Raw genomic sequence first — 20,027 nt, 5'->3', positions numbered from 1 at the left:
AGAATCCGTATAAAACCCACAGCACATGACAAAGTAAGTCAAACATCAAAGGGCATGAAATCATCCACTTAAAATAATCGCGCCTCGACCTCGTGGAGCACGGTCTCGAGGGTGGACGGGAACAAAAACAAACCGGGCGACAGGCGTAGGGAAAATGCGAGGAGCACGCGGGGAGGTCCGGCGCCCCTGTCACGGTGACTCCAGGATGAGGCCAATTGCGCGCCCGCTCTCCCACGCCGGGCACTGTAGCTCCCCGCTAGCGCACAGGCCGGACACGGCTCACCCCGGCCCCCACCCCAACGGCTGCACCGCTGCACGGCGGCACGGCGGCACGCACCACCGCAGTGCGAGAGTCGCACCTTTTGCTGTATTGGCTCCAAGCTGGCCCCACCCCCGGCTCCTCGGAACCCCGCCTCGAAACCGTGCCCAAGACGCTCATTGCTCAAGGCGCCCGTACAAAATGGCGGCGGGGCCTCAGGAACCAACCATAGAGACGCCCTCAAGTCGCGGAGAGAGCGTAGCCCCTTGAGCGTAAGCCTCTGAGCGCCGGCCCAGCCCCGGGTCGGCCTGCTCTTCCGGCGGGGACGGGGAAAGGGCGCGTCTCCAAGGCCCCTTCTAGGAGAACAGCGTGGGGTCTCCATGGTGCTGGGTCCTCCGAGCCGAGTCACGTGGCTGGCGAAAGACGTCGCGGAGGCGGGGGGGAGGAGAAATGGGCGGGAGGCTGTGGGAATAGCTAGACACCCGGCGACGACGAGGTTGTCATGGTGCTGCGGGGCCGTGCTCGCGCATGCGCCACCTGACCCACGGGGGCCGGTCGTGGAGCTGCGACCCCGGCCCTCGGTGAGAAAGGGGGGGCTGGGTCTGGGAGGAGGGGAGCAGGGTTGGCGACGGGAGAGGGATTGGGCGTGAAGCGTGGGGAAAGGAGGTGGAAGTAGGGGAGAGAGGAAGAGGAGCGAGTAGGCAAGGGAGCAAACTGGGACTTTCGGGGGACGGAGGGCCAAACGCTGGGACTGAGGGTTGTTGGCTTTGCTGTGAGGGGCGTGGGAGAGGGAATCGCGGGTGAGGAGGGGGCTGCGTGTAGGGAGGGGGCTTGTGTGAGGGGCAGGTGGGCCCTGGTCTAGCCCTAGGCGCAACCGCCAGCCGGCTGGGCGGGGAGAGAGCTTGGAGTCCAGCCCGGCTGGGAGCTGAGGGCTAGGCAGTGGGCAGGTGAGTGGGCGCCAGAACTGGTAACTGGGCGAAGGTCCTGGGCTTCAAGTTTGAGGTCGGGAGTGGTACCCTGTTCTGGCCCCAGGGCACAGGTGTGTTGCCTTTTCCAGAGACCTGCCGTCACCCACGTTGCTGGTTGTTTCCCTTGAGTGGCCAGCTTGCCAGGCTTGGTGCCGGGGGTAGTGTTTTGGGGGAGAAGGCGGGCAGTGCCAAGTAAGGAGTTAGTGGTTAGTGGGTGGCTTCGGGGGAGATCTGATCCCGGCCCAGGTCACAGGCTGGAGCTAGGCTCGCTGTTATTGCTCAAGTCCTGGCAGTATGCATTGCCTGGGCGTTTGCCCTGGAAGGCTGGTGGTATGCCAGTCACAGCACAGTACTAGGGTCTGCCCAGTTCTGCCCTGCTGAGCTGGCAGGCTGGTGGATGCCTGGAGGGTGCACATGCTGCCTGGCACAGATGCAACGTGGGCTGGTGCGAATGGGTAGGTGGGCACTGTTACTGTGAACTAATTGCAGCAGGGGATGGGAGAAAGTTCTCTAAGCTCATCTTCCCTTTGAAAGGTGAAAATAGAGCCAAACTGGTCTCAAACATAGGAAATTGTATGGAATTGGGGTTCAGGATCTTTGACACGAATTTTCAGCTGAGTTGGAGAAATGGAATGGATGTGAAAGGGAAGATGAATATTAGACATTTAGGTAGACAGGGTTTTTCCACTGTTAAAAAATACACAGACATCCTCCCAGAATGGTATCTCTGAATATGCAGGCCAAAAGAAAATGACTTCGGAGAAAACCTAGTAATGTGCTTATAATTCGAACTGGGATTACTCAAGGTTTTCTTTCTGCGACCTTATCACTTTATTGTATTTAAGCCTGTGGTTGGGCCTTTACCTCACACTTCTGTCCAGGCACACATGTTATACACGTGACACATTTTAAAGGGAACTTGAGCTCCCAGGAATGTTGCCAAGTGTCTATAAAAGGAGAGATCTGAAAGCAGCATTTCAGATCCTTTTCTTGTAACCCTTGGATCTCCTTTTTAATCATAAGGACAAATCTTCACAAAGATTGTTTGTGGATTAGACCAAGCTTTAATTTGGATGGTGGATTTGTCCCTGAGGTTTCATCTTAGAATAAGGGGTAGATCAAATATCTGTTTCCTGCAGGGGACCAGACGTGGAGGTTAGATCTTAAGGTGACCATGGTGTTTGGAAATGCAGAATCTTGACCTTCAAGCTGTTCAGGTATTTCTGTGCTGCTAAGCTATGAGAGCTGTCAGAGAGACTCAGCAGGTCCGAGATTTGTTGGAATTTATTACTCTATTGAATGCCTCATGTTAATTGTTGGGGGCTGAGGTTGCAAAGATGAAAAAAACAACTCAAAGTTGAGGAGACAAATAATTAGACTAATGTCAGAAGTGCAAAAAGAGTTGTAAGAACTAAGTGCTTTGGAGCACTTGCTAGGATTTTGAATTTTGTACCCTTATATAAACATATATTTATTGATTCACGTTCTTTCTCCAGGCTGGAGTGCAGAGGCACAATCTTGGCTTACTACAATCTCTGCCTCCCAGGTTCAAGCTATTCTCATGCCTCAGCCTCCTGAGTAGCTGGGATTACAGGCATACACCCCCAAGCCCAGCTAATTTTTGTATTTTTAGTAGAGACAGCGTTTCACCATATTGACCAGGCTGGTCTCGAACTCTTGACCTTGGGTGATCTACCCACCTTGGCCTCTCAAGGTGCTGCTGGGATTACAGATGTGAGCCACCTTGCTTGGCTCTGATTCCGATTACCCCTCTCCTTCCCTCCCTCCCTTCCTTCCTTTCCCCCTCCCTTTTTTTTTTTTTTTTTTTTTTTTTTTGATGGAGTCTCATTCTTCACCCAGGCTGGAATGCAGTGGTGACATCTTGGCTCACTGCAACTCCACCTCCTAGGTTCAAGGGATTCTCCTGCCTCACCCTCCCAAGTTGCTAGGATTACAGATGTGTGCCACCACGCTCGGCTAATTTTTGTATTTTTAGTAGAGACAGGGTTTCACCATGTTGGCCAGGCTGGTCTCGAACTCCTGACCTCAGGTGATCCATCCGCCTCCACCTCCCAAAGTGCTGGGATTACAGACGTGAGCCACCACGCCCAGCCTGATTCATTTTCCATTATGAGTTTTAGTGTGTACTATCCTTTCTGGGAAACTTTTGGGCAATGTGTTACATATATATGCATAAGAGGCCCAATTAGGGTAAATTCTGACAGTTTTGGAGCTTAAATTAGCCCTTTTAATGCAGAGTAAGGTACATGCATTTGTAAAGCAACGTGAGTGATTTCCAGTCTGTGCCAGGAAGCAGAAAGGACACAGTGGGTAAGAGCTTAGTAACCCATTTTCAACTCCCAGTCAGTGTGTGAGCATCTAATTTTATTGTAAACTAATATCTAAGAGGAAAAAAATCAAGCAACTTCTGGAGGTTTTCAGACTTTGCCTTGCCAATTTGGGGGTTGACAGCACCAGTAGCAAATGCCATCACTTTCTGCTTCTCTCCTGTTGAGGGCTTTATGTGTGTGAGTGGGTCGCTCAGCCACTCCCAGGAGGGCACTGCTGCTGCTCCTCCGAAAGAATAAAGTTTGGGAAGCAATGTAGCGCTTTGTTCCACATCCCATGTGAGCCTCCCTGGCCGCAATGCTAAGGCTTTCTGCTGCTTAAGAGAACTTTACTGAAGACAGAGGCTTTCATATTTTTAATCATTTTCATATCAAAAATAGTCAATTTTCCATCCTAAAGTCGATTTTGCATTCTTTATTTCCAACTGCCAGCAACTCCCCAGGATCTAAATTTAGCATCTGTTCTCTTTTTAACTTACCTCAGTGATACCTTTCCTCACCTACCATAAGGGTCTTAGTTGACCCTCCCATAACAAAAGAAAGGTTAACAAGAGAAAAACATAACAGTTTTATTTAATCGAAGTTTTGTTTAAGACAGGAGTCTTCAGAATTGAAGCCTCCCAAACTCAGGCAAAACTGTCTATTTTTATGCTTAGGTTTGATGAAGAATGGACGGCCATGTAGAAATATGATTGGATAAAAAGGGTATGATCTGGCTGGGCATGGTGGCTCATGCCTGTAATCCCAGCACTTTGGAAGGCTGAGGTGGGAGGATTGCTTGAGCCCAGGAGGTCGAGACCAGCTCGGGCAACATATCAAGACCCAGTCTCTACAAAAAATTTAAAAATTAGCTGGGTGTGGTGGTATGCACCTGGAGTCCCAGCTACTCAGGAGGCTAGGGCAGGAGGATCACTTTAGCCCAGGAGATCAAGTCTGCAGTTAGCCGTGATCGTGCCACTGCACTCTAGCCTGAGCAACAGCATGTGATCCGTCTAGAAATAAAAAACAAAACAAAAGAAAAATCAAACAAAAGAGTATGATCTAATAGTAAAGGACTGAGGTGGGAAACCCAGCCAGGTCTGTCTGTCTAGAATTATTCTTGACCTCTGTGTAGCATTCCTTCCTCTCTGTTATAGGGCAGGACCCATTCTGGAATGAGGGTTTTATGATCTACTATCAAACAAGACAGGTCAGATAATTTCTTTATGGCCAGGAAGTCGAGGCTGCAGTGAGCCTGTGTTTGTGGCCTTGCACTCCAGCCTGGGTGACAGAGCAAGACACAGTCTCAGAAAAAACAAAAAGCAACAACAAAGCACTCATTATGCTAAAGTGCCGTATTTTGGAGTATTGTTTTCTGAGCCTCAAAAACCGATTGTCACTGTTTCAGTATTTTGACTCCATGATCAATTATCTGTTATCCTACAAATTCTCAATAAGCCAGAATAAATTCCTGTGTATTTTCTGTAGCTCCATTGACTATACTTTAATAATAATAGCAAGACCTTTTTCATTGTTTTGCCACAAGGATTGTAGAAGACTAAATTGGGATGCATTATCTAAAGTAACTGTGAAATAATCCATGTTTAGTAAGATAATGTGAAACTTCAAGAACCTAAGTAAGGTTCTTAATTAGTTGCAACTAACATGAGCTACCCTCCTAATCTAAATCAACAGCCTAGTCCGACATGAATTAGTTTGAATGCCCATCCACAAGCCTCATATATTTTGCAGAAGGCTTCTATTCACTTTTGGACAGTATTATTTTAGGAAAATTATACTGTGCACATTTGTTGAATTTCATACAAAAGGATCCTGATTTAATTAGAGATGTAGTTTTACACTTTAGTCTACTTTTTAAGCTCGGCTGTCCATGCTGTCAAATTTCATAGCTGTCAGATAGACCTTGCTTTTGCATAGTTCTCTGCAAGATGTGACAGTGCCATTGTTTATCTTTTATGCACATAGGATTAAACGTGTGACCTGTGGGAGTACTTGGTTTGATGTCAGTTGAATGAGGAAGCCAGTCCCCTTAAATGAGTTAGATATGGGGCAGAATGATTTTTACTTGGAATCGTGTGTAAAATTCACTCTCATTCAGTCCAGTTTGTGTTCCCTTTAGTCTGCTCCTAAAGTATGCAAAAGTATGAGCAAGAGGGTTGCTTATAAGCATCCTTGTCTTCTATTTAATTTTATTTTGAACTGCTTCTAGGATAGTTAATGTTCTTCACTAGATCTTATATTAGCAGGAATGTCCGGTGTCCAGACTTGGTACTCCAGGGTATTCTAGATACAGTGCTATTTGGCAGGGGGCTTGTGTTTTTCTTCACTCAGAGGACAACAGGATAGAGTCAGGAGTGCATCGTGAATTAAAACATCACAAGACTTTGCTTGCATCTTCCTAGTTTCATTATTGTCATGTTCCCTGTTGGCCTATTCTCCTCATCCCAGCAGTATTCTTATCATGTTGGCCTTACAGTTGCCATTCCTTAATGACTAAATGGCCATGTTAAAATACCTGTAATGTTCTTATCCTCAGCCAGCAATTTGAAGGACTGATTGGTCTTATTCTTGGCACTGTTGGTCTAGGTCTGGGTCTGCTGTGGATGAGCTGCATATCATTGGAGTAAATATAGGCCTCTCTCCTGGGCTTCAGTCTTACATGTGACTGCCTTCCCAGGATCTCCATTTAGATGACTCACAGTAACTTCAGTCTCTACATGACCAAATCTACATGATCATGCCACCCCGCCCCACCCACCCAACTCCCTTCTGTGCACTTCTTGGGCTCCCTAGCTGAGAAAGTGGTACCACCATCTTCCCCCCACCCAGTACAATAACCAGGTCCCATCAGGTGGGCCTCCATGTTTTTCTTCTCCCCATCTCCACCACCTTAATTCACCTGGACTATGACGGTAGCAACTAAATGATCTCAATGCCGCTCTTGCCTTTTTCCACTTTAGCCTCAGTTCAGCATCCAGAATGCTTTTAAAATGCAAAGCTGGTGCACACTTGTAATCCCAGCACTTTGGGATGCCAAGCCAAGCCAAGGCACAGAGCCAAGCCCGTGGTGGAAGGATTGCTTGAGGCCAGGAGTTCAAGACCAGCCCAAGCAACAAAGTGAGATCCTGTCTCTACAAAAAATAAAAAATTAGCCAGGTGTGGTGCTATGTGCCTGTAGTCCCAGCTACTCCATAGGCTGAGGTGGGAGGATCGCTTCCATCTGGGCAGTCTAGGCTGCAGCGAGCCATGATCATGCCACTGCACTGCAGCCTGGGCGACAGAGTGAGACACTGTCTCAAAAAATAAGATAAATAAAATGCACATCTGATCATGTCATACTTCTGGTTAAAATTCTTCCATGACTTCCCATTGCTTTTAAGTTAATAATCTAAAATCCTTCCAACATGGATTCCAAGGTGTTGCCTGTCTATTCCCTGACTGCCAGTCTGTCATCAGTGCGTGGCATTGTACCCTTCTACACTGTGCTCTAGCCTTTCAGTTATTTGTTTGTGCCAAGCCCCTTGCTCCCTTAGGGCCTTCACACTACCTGGAATATGCCTTTCACTTAACTCCTACTAATTCCTAATCCTCCAGATCCCAGCTACAGAGCACTTCCTGAGTCCCCCAGACTCTTAGCCCCTCCCATTTATAGCTCTTATCAAAATGGTTGCTAGTTGAGTGATTACTTGATTAATGACTGTCTCTCTCTAGATCATAAGCTACAAGAAGGAAGTGACAGATGTCTATTCTGTTTATTCTATAAACCCAGTCCTTGCACAATGCCTAATTTACAGTGGCAATATTTATCAGTATTTTTAAATGATTGACTGTGACTTATCTGAGCCTCAGTTTCCTCCCCTGTAAAATGAGATAGCAACTGAAGATGACATTGTGAGGCTCAAGTAAGATAACACTAATAGTAACACATATTATAAGCTTTTTATTATATATGATATTATTTGCCCATAAAAGTGTTTTTTAAGCCTAAAAGTAGCATGTGTGTATAGGGAGTTGTTTTTGCTCTTTGTTCAGTACTTCAGCCAAAGGATTTAGAGGTTAATTTGAGAAACGCTACACTGTGGGAGGTGGCAATAGGTCATGAGCCTGCAAATGTACACAAGGAAAGCAAGCCTTGTGGTGTCTCTCTTCTCCTCTCCCCTTTCCCCTCTCCCCCTCCTTCTGCCCTCTCTCTTCTCCTGTCTTCCTTTTCCCTTGTCTTCACTCCCCTGTCCCCTCTCCCCTCTGGTGAGTTCATTTTGTTACCCATTGCAAAAAGCCTAATCAAATGTGCCTTTGTTAGCAGTTTACAAAGCTATGTTGAATGTGGTTTGTGTGCCTTGAATTTGTAATGGAATTAGAGGGCAGCCAGAGGACTGTGAATCTCCTTATGGGTGGAAACCTTCTGTTTAGTAAACTTGAAACTTTTGTCACTTGAGACCTCTAAGGAAAATAAAGCTAAAGTGGGTGAGGCCAATGTTCTTTGCCCATACTTTATTCACTATCTGGATCATCTGTTTCAGCTCTCCAGGCAGTGACTTCTTATATAATTGTTTTTCATAGGGCAGTCCAGATGAAAAGAGTACCAATGAATCTGCCTCCAGCTGAATAAACCATGGAGAGGAAAAACCCATCCAGAGAGAGCCCCAGAAGACTCTCCGCCAAAGTAGGCAAAGGCACAGAGATGAAGAAAGTGGCTCGTCAGCTCGGGATGGCTGCTGCTGAGTCAGACAAGGACTCTGGCTTTTCAGGTTAAAAATATCTTATCCTTCCTCTGTTTTGTGAGTGAATGCTTTGCCCAAAAAATTTCCTCCCCAAAACTCATTTATGTGATAAAGATGGAATGCTTTCACGCACAGGATAAATACTTACCTGATGCTTTAAAATGGTAATTCTGATGCCATATGTCAGGGTACCCATCAAAGTCACCGTAGGGTTAGTTCTGAAAGAATTATTTGACATCTTTTTTCAACTTAGACTCTGAATCTTACACTTCCAACTATTGCAACTGATCACTGGAAACATATTTAAATACTCATAATTCTGTTGTTTTACTTCCTTTTTCATAGGAATTATTATATTGTAGGGGAAAAAATGCTACTGCATGTAGTTGCCATGTAACAAATTTGAAGACTGCCAGTTAAATAAAAGTCATATTGTATGTAATTTGTAAGGTACCTTTTTCATTGAGAAAGTAGTTTTGCTGTGTTTAGAAATGTACCCCTCCAACAACCCCTCCCCCCCCACTCTATGCATTTTGTATTTGGACTGTGAGCCCCTGGCCCAGCTCTAAACTTGAGTATCTATTAGAGATAAGAAAATAGAACAGTTTTCCTTACAAGTTTTTCTTAAACCTTACCCAAAAGGGCTAGCTGAATATACATTGAATCTTTTAATTTTGTGCTGGGGCTCTTTTTTAATTTCCCGGTCTGAGGGTAGTGGCTTGAATATGGTGCTAGTGTGATTTTTGGCACAGGGGATGCAGAGGGGTGATGCTGAGGGATTCTAGCCAAGTCAACATCCTGAGAGTAGAACCCTCTCAAGGAGAAAATTTATATTATCCAGTCTCAGAAAGACAAATCAATCAATTTTGATTTATTAACTTATAGTGAGCAATGCAGCTGTTAGGAAAACTAGAACTCTCTTGTCTTTAGATTGGCATATTTTCTCCCTGTAGGCATGCTGCTTGAAAAGGCAAATTATAAATAGACTGTTGCTCAAAGAGGAACAGAGCGCCGACCAAGGGATTAGATTAAGAGGAATTAGTTGCCCTGCCCAGGGCCAGGACAGTCCAGGGAAGGGCGGGCCAACCTTCCCTTTGGATTTTTCTTCTGTCTCTCAGCATTGTTTCCCAAGCCTGCCTCATCATAAAGCTCACCTGAGGCATTTGTTAAAAATATTGATCACCAGATCTCCCTCCTGGAGACTCTCAAGGGTCTGGACAGGGCCTGGAATGTGGGTTTTTTAAAAAACAAGTGCTTTTGTTGTATGGTCAGACAGGTTTGGGAAACATTGGAGGCCTAGTGTCTCTTTTTTTTCTTTTAATATCATGTTTGCTTTTTGTCTGTTTTTCATTTCATGAATACATGCTCATTATAGAAGCTCGGACATGTAGGAAACCACGAAGAAGAAAATAAACATTATCAATAATCTTACCATCTATTATTTCCAGTACTGTTGACATTTTGACACTTCTAACAACTTCAACTTTGTCAGGCCAGTTGTTTTAAGAATATTGTACTACTCAGACATAAAGTGGTATTAAAATAATCAAACTCATTATGCCCCAGAAAGTAGCCCCAGTGAATGCCACTGGAATGCGTCTAGCCACTCTTAGGCCACGTGCCAGTGATTTCCTCACTGCCTGAGTTATTCCAGTTACCTTGGAGTAGGATGAAATTTGTAAAATCAAGACAATTTTTCCCATTTTAATTACTGCATTTGTATTTCAAAAAATTTCAAATCTATACAAAAGCAAATGAATACCCCATATATCTATCTTTTTGTCATATATGCTTTTTCTCTCTCTCTCTCTACACACACACGCACACACGCACACACTGAATTATTTGAAAGTAAATTGCAAACACTTGACATTTTACCCCTATATAGCTTCAGTACAAATTTCTTAAAAACAAGGACATTTTTCTATATAGTTATAATATCATTATCATACCTAAGAAATTTAACACTGATACTTATCATTAGCTACACTGCATATTCAGATTTTCCCCCATTGTCCCAATAATTTCCTTTACAGCTGTTTGTCTTTTTGTCTATTTTGGATCCAGAATCCAACTGAAGATTGAGCATTGCATTTAGTTGTCCTGTCCTTTAGTCTGATTTAGTCTATAACTATAACCACCCCCCTATCTTTTCTTTGCTTTTTATTCTTTCTTTTATGACATTGACATCTTTGAATGAGTCAGGCCTGTTGCTTTGTAGAATGTCTCACACCCTGGATTTTCTGGTAGTGTCCCCATTATTAGGGTCAGGATTAGCATCTTGACCAGAATACTATGTTGTTGATGTTGTATCCTTCCCATTGCAACACATGTGGAGACTCGTAAGTTAGTCTTACTCTTGGTGATGCTCTGGTTGGTTGATCACTTGGCTAAGATAGTGTGTACCAGATTTCTTTACTGTTAAAGTACCCTTTTCTCTTTGTAATTAATAAGTAATTTATTTTTTATAAGATCATACAATACTTTATAATTGTGTGACTATCCTATTCCCCAACAAACTCTTTACCAGAGTTAGCATCCATTGATGGTCTTTGTCTGAATCAGTACATTAGTGGTTTAAAAGTGATTTTGGCCGGGCGAGATGCCTCACACCTGTAATCTCAGCACTTTGGGAGGCTGTGGCAGGCGGATCACCTGAGGTCAGGAGTTCGAGACCAGCCTGACCAACATGGAGAAACCCTGTCTCTACTAAAAGTACAAAATTAGCCGGGCGTGGTGGCACATGCCTGTAATCCCAGCTGCTCGGGAGGCTGAGGCAGGAGAATCGCTTGAACCTGGGAGGTGGAGGTTGTGGTGAGCTAAGATCGTGCCATTGCACTCCAGCCTGGGCAACAAGAGCGAAACTCTGTCTCAAAGAAAAAAGTGGTGATCTTCTAATTTTACCATTCTTCGTACATTATTGGCTGACATTCTTCTGTAAAAAGTGCTTTCCCTCCTCCCTCTTCTTTGAGTATCACTAATGTAGTCATGGAATTCTTTTGTAATTCAGTTTGTCAATCCGTTAAAATCATAATTTCTGATACTCAAATTGTCTCAAATTTGACCAGCGGGAGTCCCTTCAAGATAGCTCTTGTGTCTCTTTGACATGTCTCTGTCAGTGTTTGAGCACTTCTTTGCTTTCTGGGACAACAAGCTGTCCAGGCTCATCTTGTATCTTCCCTGTCAAAGTCTTGGAATCAGCTGTTTCTTCAAGGAGCCCTCATTTCCTTTATGTGCAGAATGGCATTTAGAAACCAAGATCTGGGCACTCAATATGTACATTGCTTCTGGGCTCATTCGTTTTCGGTCTAATGGTTCTTAACTAGAGGTGTACATTTGGATTACTTGTGTTTTGTGAAAATACGCTACTATGGAACCAGGTAAATCACTTCAGTAGATCAAGGGAAGGATCCCAACATTTATAAGTTTTTTAAAAGTGTCACTGGAGATTCTAAATAATATTTCCATTGATGCATATCCTTCTAGTCATATAGTCTTCCTTAAGCTGGATAAAATGCAGTTGTTTTGAGGTTTACAGATTGGTTTTGTTTTTTTAATTGTAATTACCTCTTGGGGTACCGAGAGCCTCTGAAGGTCTTAATCCTACCTTGGGCCATACCCATCTCCTTTCTCAACAACAGATTCTCAAAAGTAATAAACTAACGTTGAAGCCTCGAACTCATTTCTCCTGTAGACTGGTGGTGATTACTTTCATGTGAGCCCTGATTGAGGCAGGTTTTTGTCTATAAGAGAGTTAGAAAGGAAATCAAACTTGTCCTAGGGCAATAATTCTTAATCTTTGGTGGAGGAGGGATTAATTATGGATCCCATTGAAAAGCCAATGAAAGCTAAAAGCCTCCTTCTTAATAAAATTCACAAAAGCACACCACAAGTGTTGCATTCAATTTCAAGAGGTCCATAGCTCCTTAGGAGCCTAGTTAAGAACCCCTAGTCTAGAGCCTAAGTGAATTGACCATTCTTCTGCCCACCAGATGGGAGCTCGGAATGTCTGAGCTCCGCAGAGCAGATGGAGTCCGAGGACATGCTGAGCGCCTTAGGCTGGAGCAGAGAAGACAGGCCAAGGCAGAACTCCAAAACTGCAAAGAATGCCTTCCCGACCCTGTCTCCCATGGTCGTCATGAAGAATGTGCTGGTCAAACAGGTGAGGAGGACTAATATCACCTAAAGGCTTTGCAAATAAAAATTTCTGAGCTTCCTGTGTATAAAGGAAGAGATTTATATTCTCTGCCAAGGAGAGAGATTTTAGAAACAGACCACTAGAACCACACCAATGTGTACTTTCTCTCCTGGAGAGCAGATGTTATCTTTCAAGTGTGACACTGTTTTAAAAAGGAATACAAGAATCATAATGTGTGTTCTCATTTTTGAGACAGCTAGGTTGTTTTATTTCTGTATTCATAGTTTGTCCAAAGGGACCCTGAAATGTATATAGAGGAACCAAGCAGAAATGGCATAACTTCAGTGGTGCATTCTAACATGTGGCAGAGTTTAGGGTAGAAACAAAAGAAGCTCTTTTTAATATGAATTGCCCTGGGAATTTAAGAATGTAGAATGCATTTATCTCAGAAGTAGAGGCAATTTCCCTGTTTCTTATGCCATATACTGAGCATTTTCTTAGTAGTTAGCCAGAGCCCATCATTAGTGACGAAGCTGCTCCTGGTTCAAGTGTGGGAATACCAGCAGAATCCACACAGCATCGTTGTGGAGTGGAAACACATCCTGTTTGGGGCTTCATTACATAACTGTGTATATTATATGATTATTGTTTAGATACGAAAGAAAAGATTTAGATGAAAATCTAAGTTAAGCTCTAGTGTTTGAAACTGAGAACTTGATCATATAAACTTGGTTAAGTTAGAATAGAGAAGTCTGAGAATAGAAAAGATTGATTTCAGCCAAAGAAATTTAGTCTTACCGTACTTTCCTCTGAAAATATATCAGTTCTGATATGGGTTCATTGATGAGGCTACTTGAAGATAGTGAAATTTGAAATCTGGCTTGAGTAGTTGACTTTTCCCTCCTTAGGGTAAAAGGTTAGAACATGGCTTTAACCCGACAGGAAATCTTAATGTCTTAGCTATTACCTAGTTATGTATGAGGAACACAAACTGATTTTCAACAAGGCAGCCTGGTGAGTTCTGAAAAGGAATTTGAAGATTTTTGCTTGGTAAATCATATCTCAGCTGGAAGCATGGCTCTCCTTATTGAAAAGAAAAGGAATAATAGAGACAGGAAATGAAGCCCACGTGAGATTGCCCCAGCCCCACCAGTGCTGCCAGTGCTTCTCCTGGGCTTCCTTTCTCCCAGTTCTTTTTCTCCCTGCCTTCCTCTCTGGCTTCCTTGTCCTTTTCTTGTGTGTCTGTGTTTATATCCCTTCTTTGTTGTAGGCTAGGCTGGCAGCTCCAGAAGGCTGAGAACAGCCCACACACACAGTTACGGAGTGAGTAGGCTTTTCCAGCAGAGCCACATTCTTCAGGACAAAGACCCGCCAGGAAGGCTGCTGGGTCTGATCAGGAGCTAAGAGGCTGACCTAAGGGAGTAGTCTAGGAGTTTTATTTCGTTTTTAAAAAACATGCTAGAATCCAGCATATTCTAAAATTAAAATAATGATACACATTTAAAACCCTCTGCATGTTGTGTAATGTCTTGATTATGGCTGCTTGGTTTTAGATATTTTTCTTTTGAGAGTCTGATTCCATCTCTGTCACTAGACAGTGTGATCTTGTACATAATTAACCATGATGGATATCAGTTTCTTCATCTTTAATATGAAGGGTTTATGTGAAATGATTCTGAGATCCTGTCCAAGTCTAAAATTTTGTTCCATATTCCCTCAGGTGATTTCAACATGAATAATACAATTTGTAAAATCTAATAATTAGAACAAGTCAGCTAAGTGTCTGTTAGGACAGTGGGCATAACAGTAGCATTAGTAAGTACAGTCCAGTAAAATCATGGGAAAGCAATGCATTAGATATTTTCCAGATCCATTTGCCTAGTAGGTCATCCCTAGAGAGGGCATGAAGTTTTGCTTCTGACTGAGCTGGAACAGGCTGATCTCTACTTCAAAAGACCTCTTGATTTTGGATCTCCTATGACAAGGAAATGTGGTTTCTGGCCCTAGCATTGCTTGCCTTAGTATATCCTGGAGTATATTTGAACATCAAGAGGACTCCAGATTGTTCCAGCCTTTGCAGGGGAAATGAATTATAGTTGGCCTAAAGTTCCTAACCTTGCATCCAAGAAACTGAAATGTGTGCAAAATGGTGTGTGCATGTACATGTATGGGAAGACAGTTCTTAATGTTCTTCAGATAAATCAGATGACCCCACCTGACCCCACTGAGGATGTGAACCTCTATCAGACTTGCTCTCTGCCTGGCTTTATCTACACTCAGATTTTTGGGACTAGGTTGGAATTGGATTGGCTTTCAAACATTGGAGACAAGTAGCCATGTCCTTCTTTATTAGATTTTGTCTGAATCAATACTTTAATTAAAAAGTAATGCATAATTGAGGAGTAATAAAACAAAGGCAGTATAGCAGAATGGCTCAGATGAGTTTTAGAGTCAGACAGAGGATGGAATCCTAACTGCATCACTTAGTAACTTGGTGACTTAAAACAAGTTATTTCAACTTTCTAAGCCTCAGTGTCCTGTTTATGAAGGGAAATGGTAACTACCTCATGAGGTTGTCATATAGATTAAGTAACTCATGTAAAACATTACACACAGTGGTAGCCTATAGTCAGCACCAATACATGGTAGCTGTTATTATTTTGAATGGTTTTATGATCGTTGGATGTCACTGCCTTAAAAACAGGGACCCATAGACTCCTGACAATATGGGTGTTTGTTTTTTTTTTTTCTGTTGTTGTTGTTGTTGTTGTTGTTGTTGTTGTTGTTGTTTTTGAAACCAAGTCTTGCTCTGTTGCCCAGGCTGGAGTGCAGTGGCGCAATCTCGGCTCACTGCAATCTTCACCTCCCGGGTTCAAGCGATTCTCCTGCCTCAGCCTCCCAAGTAGCTGGGGCTACAGGCATGCACCACCACGCCCAGCTAATTTTTTGTATTTTTAGTAGAGATGGGGCTTCACACGTTGGCCAGGCTGGTCTCGAACTCCTGACCTTAGGTGATCCACCTCCCTCAGCCTCCCAAAATACTGGGATGACAGGCATGAGCCACCACACCTGGCCCAATATGTTACTTTTTAATCAAAAGTTATTTTCAGGTAAAAGAGGTTCCAGATGTAACTAAATGAAGATATACTTTGGTATAAAGTCACATTTTAACTTACACCAGGAAATTCATATTTTTATTGTTTCAGTTATGACCTTAGCTATGTCATTGCTTTACCTACCCATTTATTTTTCTGAGTGATAGCACTTGAATAAAAATAGGTATTTCCTCCAATTTTCCCTTAGAAAAAGTTAAAAAAGTATTTGTGATATCAGACACAAATAGATGTTCAAACCACTACGTGAGGGAAGCGCTGTCCTTGAAATTGTTCTAAACATTTGAGTATCCGCTTGCCCCTTTGACAGAAGCTTCACTCCTCTATCCTTTTGGCAGTAATGAATAGTGTGCTGCTCTCCTCTTTTGTCTTCAGGGCAGCAGCTCATCCCAGCTCCAGTCATGGACTGTCCAGCCCTCCTTTGAAGTGATCTCAGCACAGCCACAGCTCTTATTCCTTCATCCACCTGTACCATCTCCTGTCAGTCCATGCCACACTGGCGAGAAAAAGTCCGACTCCAGGAACTACTTGCCCATTCTGAATTCTTACACCAAAATAGCCCCACATCCAGGCAAAAGGGGCCTTTCTCTTGGCCCAGAAGAAAAAGGAGCAAGTGGAGTGCAGAAGAAAATCTGTACTGAGAGACTTGGGCCTAGCTTGTCTTCCAGTGAGCCAACCAAGGTTGGTGCTGTTCCGTCCAGTCCCTCGACGCCAGCACCACCCAGCGCCAAACTTGCCGAGGACTCAGCTCTGCAGGGTGTGCCCTCTCTGGTGGCAGGTGGAAGTCCACAGACTCTTCAGCCGGTATCCAGCAGTCACGTGGCTAAAGCTCCCAGTCTGACCTTCGCTTCCCCCGCCAGTCCTGTCTGCGCATCAGACAGCACTCTCCATGGGTTAGAGAGCAACTCTCCCCTTTCACCACTGTCCGCTAATTATAGCTCACCTTTATGGGCTGCAGAGCACCTCTGCCGCAGCCCAGATATCTTTTCAGAGCAGCGGCAGAGCAAACATAGGCGCTTTCAGAATACCCTAGTAGTCCTACACAAATCTGGTTTGCTAGAGATCACTTTGAAAACCAAGGAGTTGATTCGTCAGAACCAGGCAACTCAGGTAGAACTAGACCAGCTAAAGGAGCAAACCCAGCTGTTTATAGAAGCCACCAAGAGCAGGGCCCCCCAGGCTTGGGCCAAGCTGCAGGCATCTTTAGCACCTGGGTCCAGTAATACAGGCAGTGACCTAGAAGCATTCTCTGATCACCCAGACATATAGTACAGAGGCATATTTTCCTGTTACTTGAGTGGTTCTTTTTGCTCATTTACTGTTACCTACTCCTGTTTCCCAAAGCTTATGTAAGAGCTTTTCCTTCTAAACTTAACCTGTGTCGTGGTTCACTTAGGAAGCCACGTGCCAATACCTGGCTGCTGTCTTAACTTGTGGTCTGGGCACAGGATACTTATGTCCCCGTTCCACTGAGGACCTCAGTTTGGGAGTGCCCTTGAGCCCCTTTTCCTCAGCCTGCAGGTGCTTCAGTGGATCACGGGGCAAAGCAGGAGATGATTGTGTGGGGCTCTTCCTGCTGTCACCTCCCATCATCCCACTCTCTCACCAAGATCAAGGGTGCAGTAACACGAATGAGCATACAGAGCAACGCCTGTTGAGCCAGGGAGTAGGTGATACAAGGAAACCTTCATGGATCTTCCCTTGCCTGTCTTAGTCACAGAGAGAAATAAGAGGAGGTTGCTTGCATTCCTCAAGGCATCGTGCTAGTTGGGCAAGACCTAAAATGCCCTGGGCACAGGTTGCACCTGGGTGCGAGCACTTAATCACTCAACGCTTTGTTTTCTTAAACTTGAAAGTCAAGGGAAAGGGTAGTACCATCTGACTCCTAGACTTTCATTACAAGTCAGATTTTGCTTAAACTCGCAGGCAAAAAAATACTTCCAAATTTTAAGGTGTGGAATGGATGCAGTACCATCTGGAATTATAGTCGATGAATTGCTTTATTGACTTAGAAGCTGAAGAAAATAGACATGACTGGCATATCTCATGGTCAGGAGCTGGACGATTCTGGTAACTTAGGCTTTTTTTCTCTCTTCTTTTGAAACAGTATATCCTGTTTTATATCTAAAAATCTTAAGGATAGTTTCAGTGGTTCCTGGGGATGTAGTATAAGTTAACTCTGTTGCCATCTTGTTTTTTTTTTTCCTTTTATTTTGATAAAAGAAGAGATTATTATGCTTGATAAACTTTGAATTAAATACAGTTGTCTCAAAGGTATGATAAGTCTACAAAAAATTGGAAAGCATCTTACCCGTTTTCTTTTCACATCCCAAATTTTCATTTGTTCCATGTCATAGTGATGGGAAGCAGTTATAGAGCATTGTCTTCTGTGTTTCCTTCATGTGTTAGATATTGGCAACAAAGCCAAAGGTATAATGTTGGTTATATGAAGTTCATCTCGAAATGGACACCATGACCAGAGTTTCCAGATGATACATGTTATTTTCAGCTTCATTAAATAGGCAACTATGTTTCTAAGTAGTAAAATTTCAAAATATTCTCTCATTTTAAAATTTCATCATCTTGAAAATCTTTGTTCTTTACAAAATTATCTTAATAAGTTCTATATGATCAGCTTCATCTTTCTTTTTTTTTTTTTTTTTTTGAGACGGAGTTTCACTCTTGTTGCCCAGTCTGGAGTACAATGGTGGGATCTCAGCTCACTGCAACATCCGCCTCCCGGGTTCAAGTGATTGTCCTGCCACAGCATCCCAAGTAGCTGGGATTACAGGTGTCTGCCACCACACCCAGCTAATTTTTGTATTTTTAGTAGAAACAGGGTTTCACAATGTTGGCCAGGCTGGTCTCGAACTCCTGACTTCAGTTGATCTGCCTGCCTCGGCCGCCCAAAGTGCTGGGGTTACAGGCCTGAGCCACCACGCCCAGCCCAGCTTCACCCTTTCTGCAAAGAAAAGTTTTACCAAGACCAGAAGTTAAAGATGACATTTCCTAGGTAGTTGTAACTCTAACATAGTTTAAAAAGTATGTGGCTTCAGATTGCCTATACTTTGTTCACAAACGTGTGATTTAGATATGACTGATTTAGAAGTGAACAACTTGGTAACATCCCTAGACTCCCCTCATCAACGCAGAATTATTACCTGCTCTTTACTTTCTGAAAGAATTTCAGAAATCAGAGCAAATGTGTCTTTAGGCAGATTCAGCTCCTTTTAATATTTTTTTCTTGGCCCACTCTCTTTGCCTCCCCTGAATCTGTGTGGTACTATAGCAGTTCTACTCTGTGCACCATGCTAGGAAGCTTCCTTTTTGGCAGAGTACGTTTGGCAGCAAAGCTATACAGACAGGTGGATTCAGAACAGCCTGGGCACCAGTCATGAGTCTTACTGAGTGTCAAAAATCTGAAAACACTTGCTGAGAACCAAATTTATTCCATTGGAAAAACCCTCTGTGGAGCTATAAGCCTCTTGGACTCTTCTTCCTAGATTAAGGCTTGCATTTCCCTCCCTGTTTCAGTAAAAGATGATGAAAGCCGTTATCAATCCTCACTGCTGAGTGGCAGGGAGAAGCAGCACCACCCCCAGCTCTTCTCTAATCTTGTAACTTAGTGCTAGAAGTCTCTCCAGGCTATTACCATGGGTGTTTGTTCCCTATTGGAGCTGTAAGCAGATGAACCCAAGTAGAGAAGATAGATCTTGGAAGGAGAGATCCACTGAGGCCAGCAGACAGTTGGGGCCAGAAGCCAGATCAGCAAATGGAGGAACCTTGGAGGTGACCAGAAAGATCTCCATCGGTTGCCCAAGGCTGTAAGTAGTGATGGTTTTAGCGATGCGTAACATAATTGGCTATGAAGTACTGTGGCAGAGCTGCTGTTTTCTGTAGGTGAGAAGCCATTTTTAGCTCAGAGCAACCCTTAAGAGAACTTTTGGCAGATTTTGTTGGCATTATTGAAATATATCTAGAAAAGTTACTGATTGCAATGGTTATGGGAAAGGGATTTAATGACATTTGTAATTTATTACACTCATTGGTTTTTATTGATTATAGTATTGTCTGACTTTTTATTTTCTACTATGGTTCCTTTAGCAGAAAAGTAATTTTTGTGCATACATTGAAGTGGTTTTCTAGCTATGAATTCTTTAGGGTAGAAGTTTATTTAGCAAATGTGAATTCTTTTGAGAAAGTATGAAGTTTTGCAGATATTGACTGTGAAATGTCAGAGAAAAATAAAAGTCACTTACTTGAAACCTATTTGGCCTTTTTGCTTTATAACTGCTTAAAAATACTGAATGAAACCTGAAGTAAATATTTGAACTGATTTAAATGTTAAACATAGGTACTCATGTTATTTGGGAATATTGGGATTAGACACTGAACATGTGGAAATTCATTGCTCAGATTTTCACTGGTGTGAACTTGAAATATGAGCAGGCTTATGGCAAATGAGTAGTCCTCCATTTTC

The 20,027-nt window shown here is 43.4% G+C and overlaps 1 protein-coding gene across 2 annotated transcripts; it reads left to right on the top strand.

The window, feature by feature from the left end:
* Window positions 1-455: 455 nt before the first annotated feature.
* CIPC (CLOCK interacting pacemaker) lies at window positions 456-19,816 on the top strand. 2 transcript variants are annotated; one of them, XM_023184713.1, is made up of 4 exons: window positions 456-531; window positions 8,136-8,323; window positions 12,289-12,458; window positions 15,923-19,815. In XM_023184713.1, the coding sequence occupies exons 2-4, from the start codon at window positions 8,188-8,190 to the stop codon at window positions 16,814-16,816; spliced, it is 1,200 nt and encodes a 399-aa protein (XP_023040481.1). In that variant the 5' UTR covers window positions 456-531; window positions 8,136-8,187; the 3' UTR covers window positions 16,817-19,815. The 2 variants fall into 2 exon arrangements, with proteins under 2 accessions (XP_023040481.1, XP_023040471.1); XM_023184703.1 differs by lacking the exon at window positions 456-531 and adding an exon at window positions 640-840 and having other exon boundaries at window positions 15,923-19,816.
* Window positions 19,817-20,027: the final 211 nt, after the last annotated feature.

This window comes from Piliocolobus tephrosceles, chromosome 6, assembly GCF_002776525.5.
Source record: "Piliocolobus tephrosceles isolate RC106 chromosome 6, ASM277652v3, whole genome shotgun sequence".
In the NCBI taxonomy this organism is placed as follows: Eukaryota; Metazoa; Chordata; class Mammalia; order Primates; family Cercopithecidae; genus Piliocolobus; species Piliocolobus tephrosceles.
Note: the sequence above shows the minus strand (reverse complement) of the source record. Positions and strands in the feature narration are given on the sequence as shown.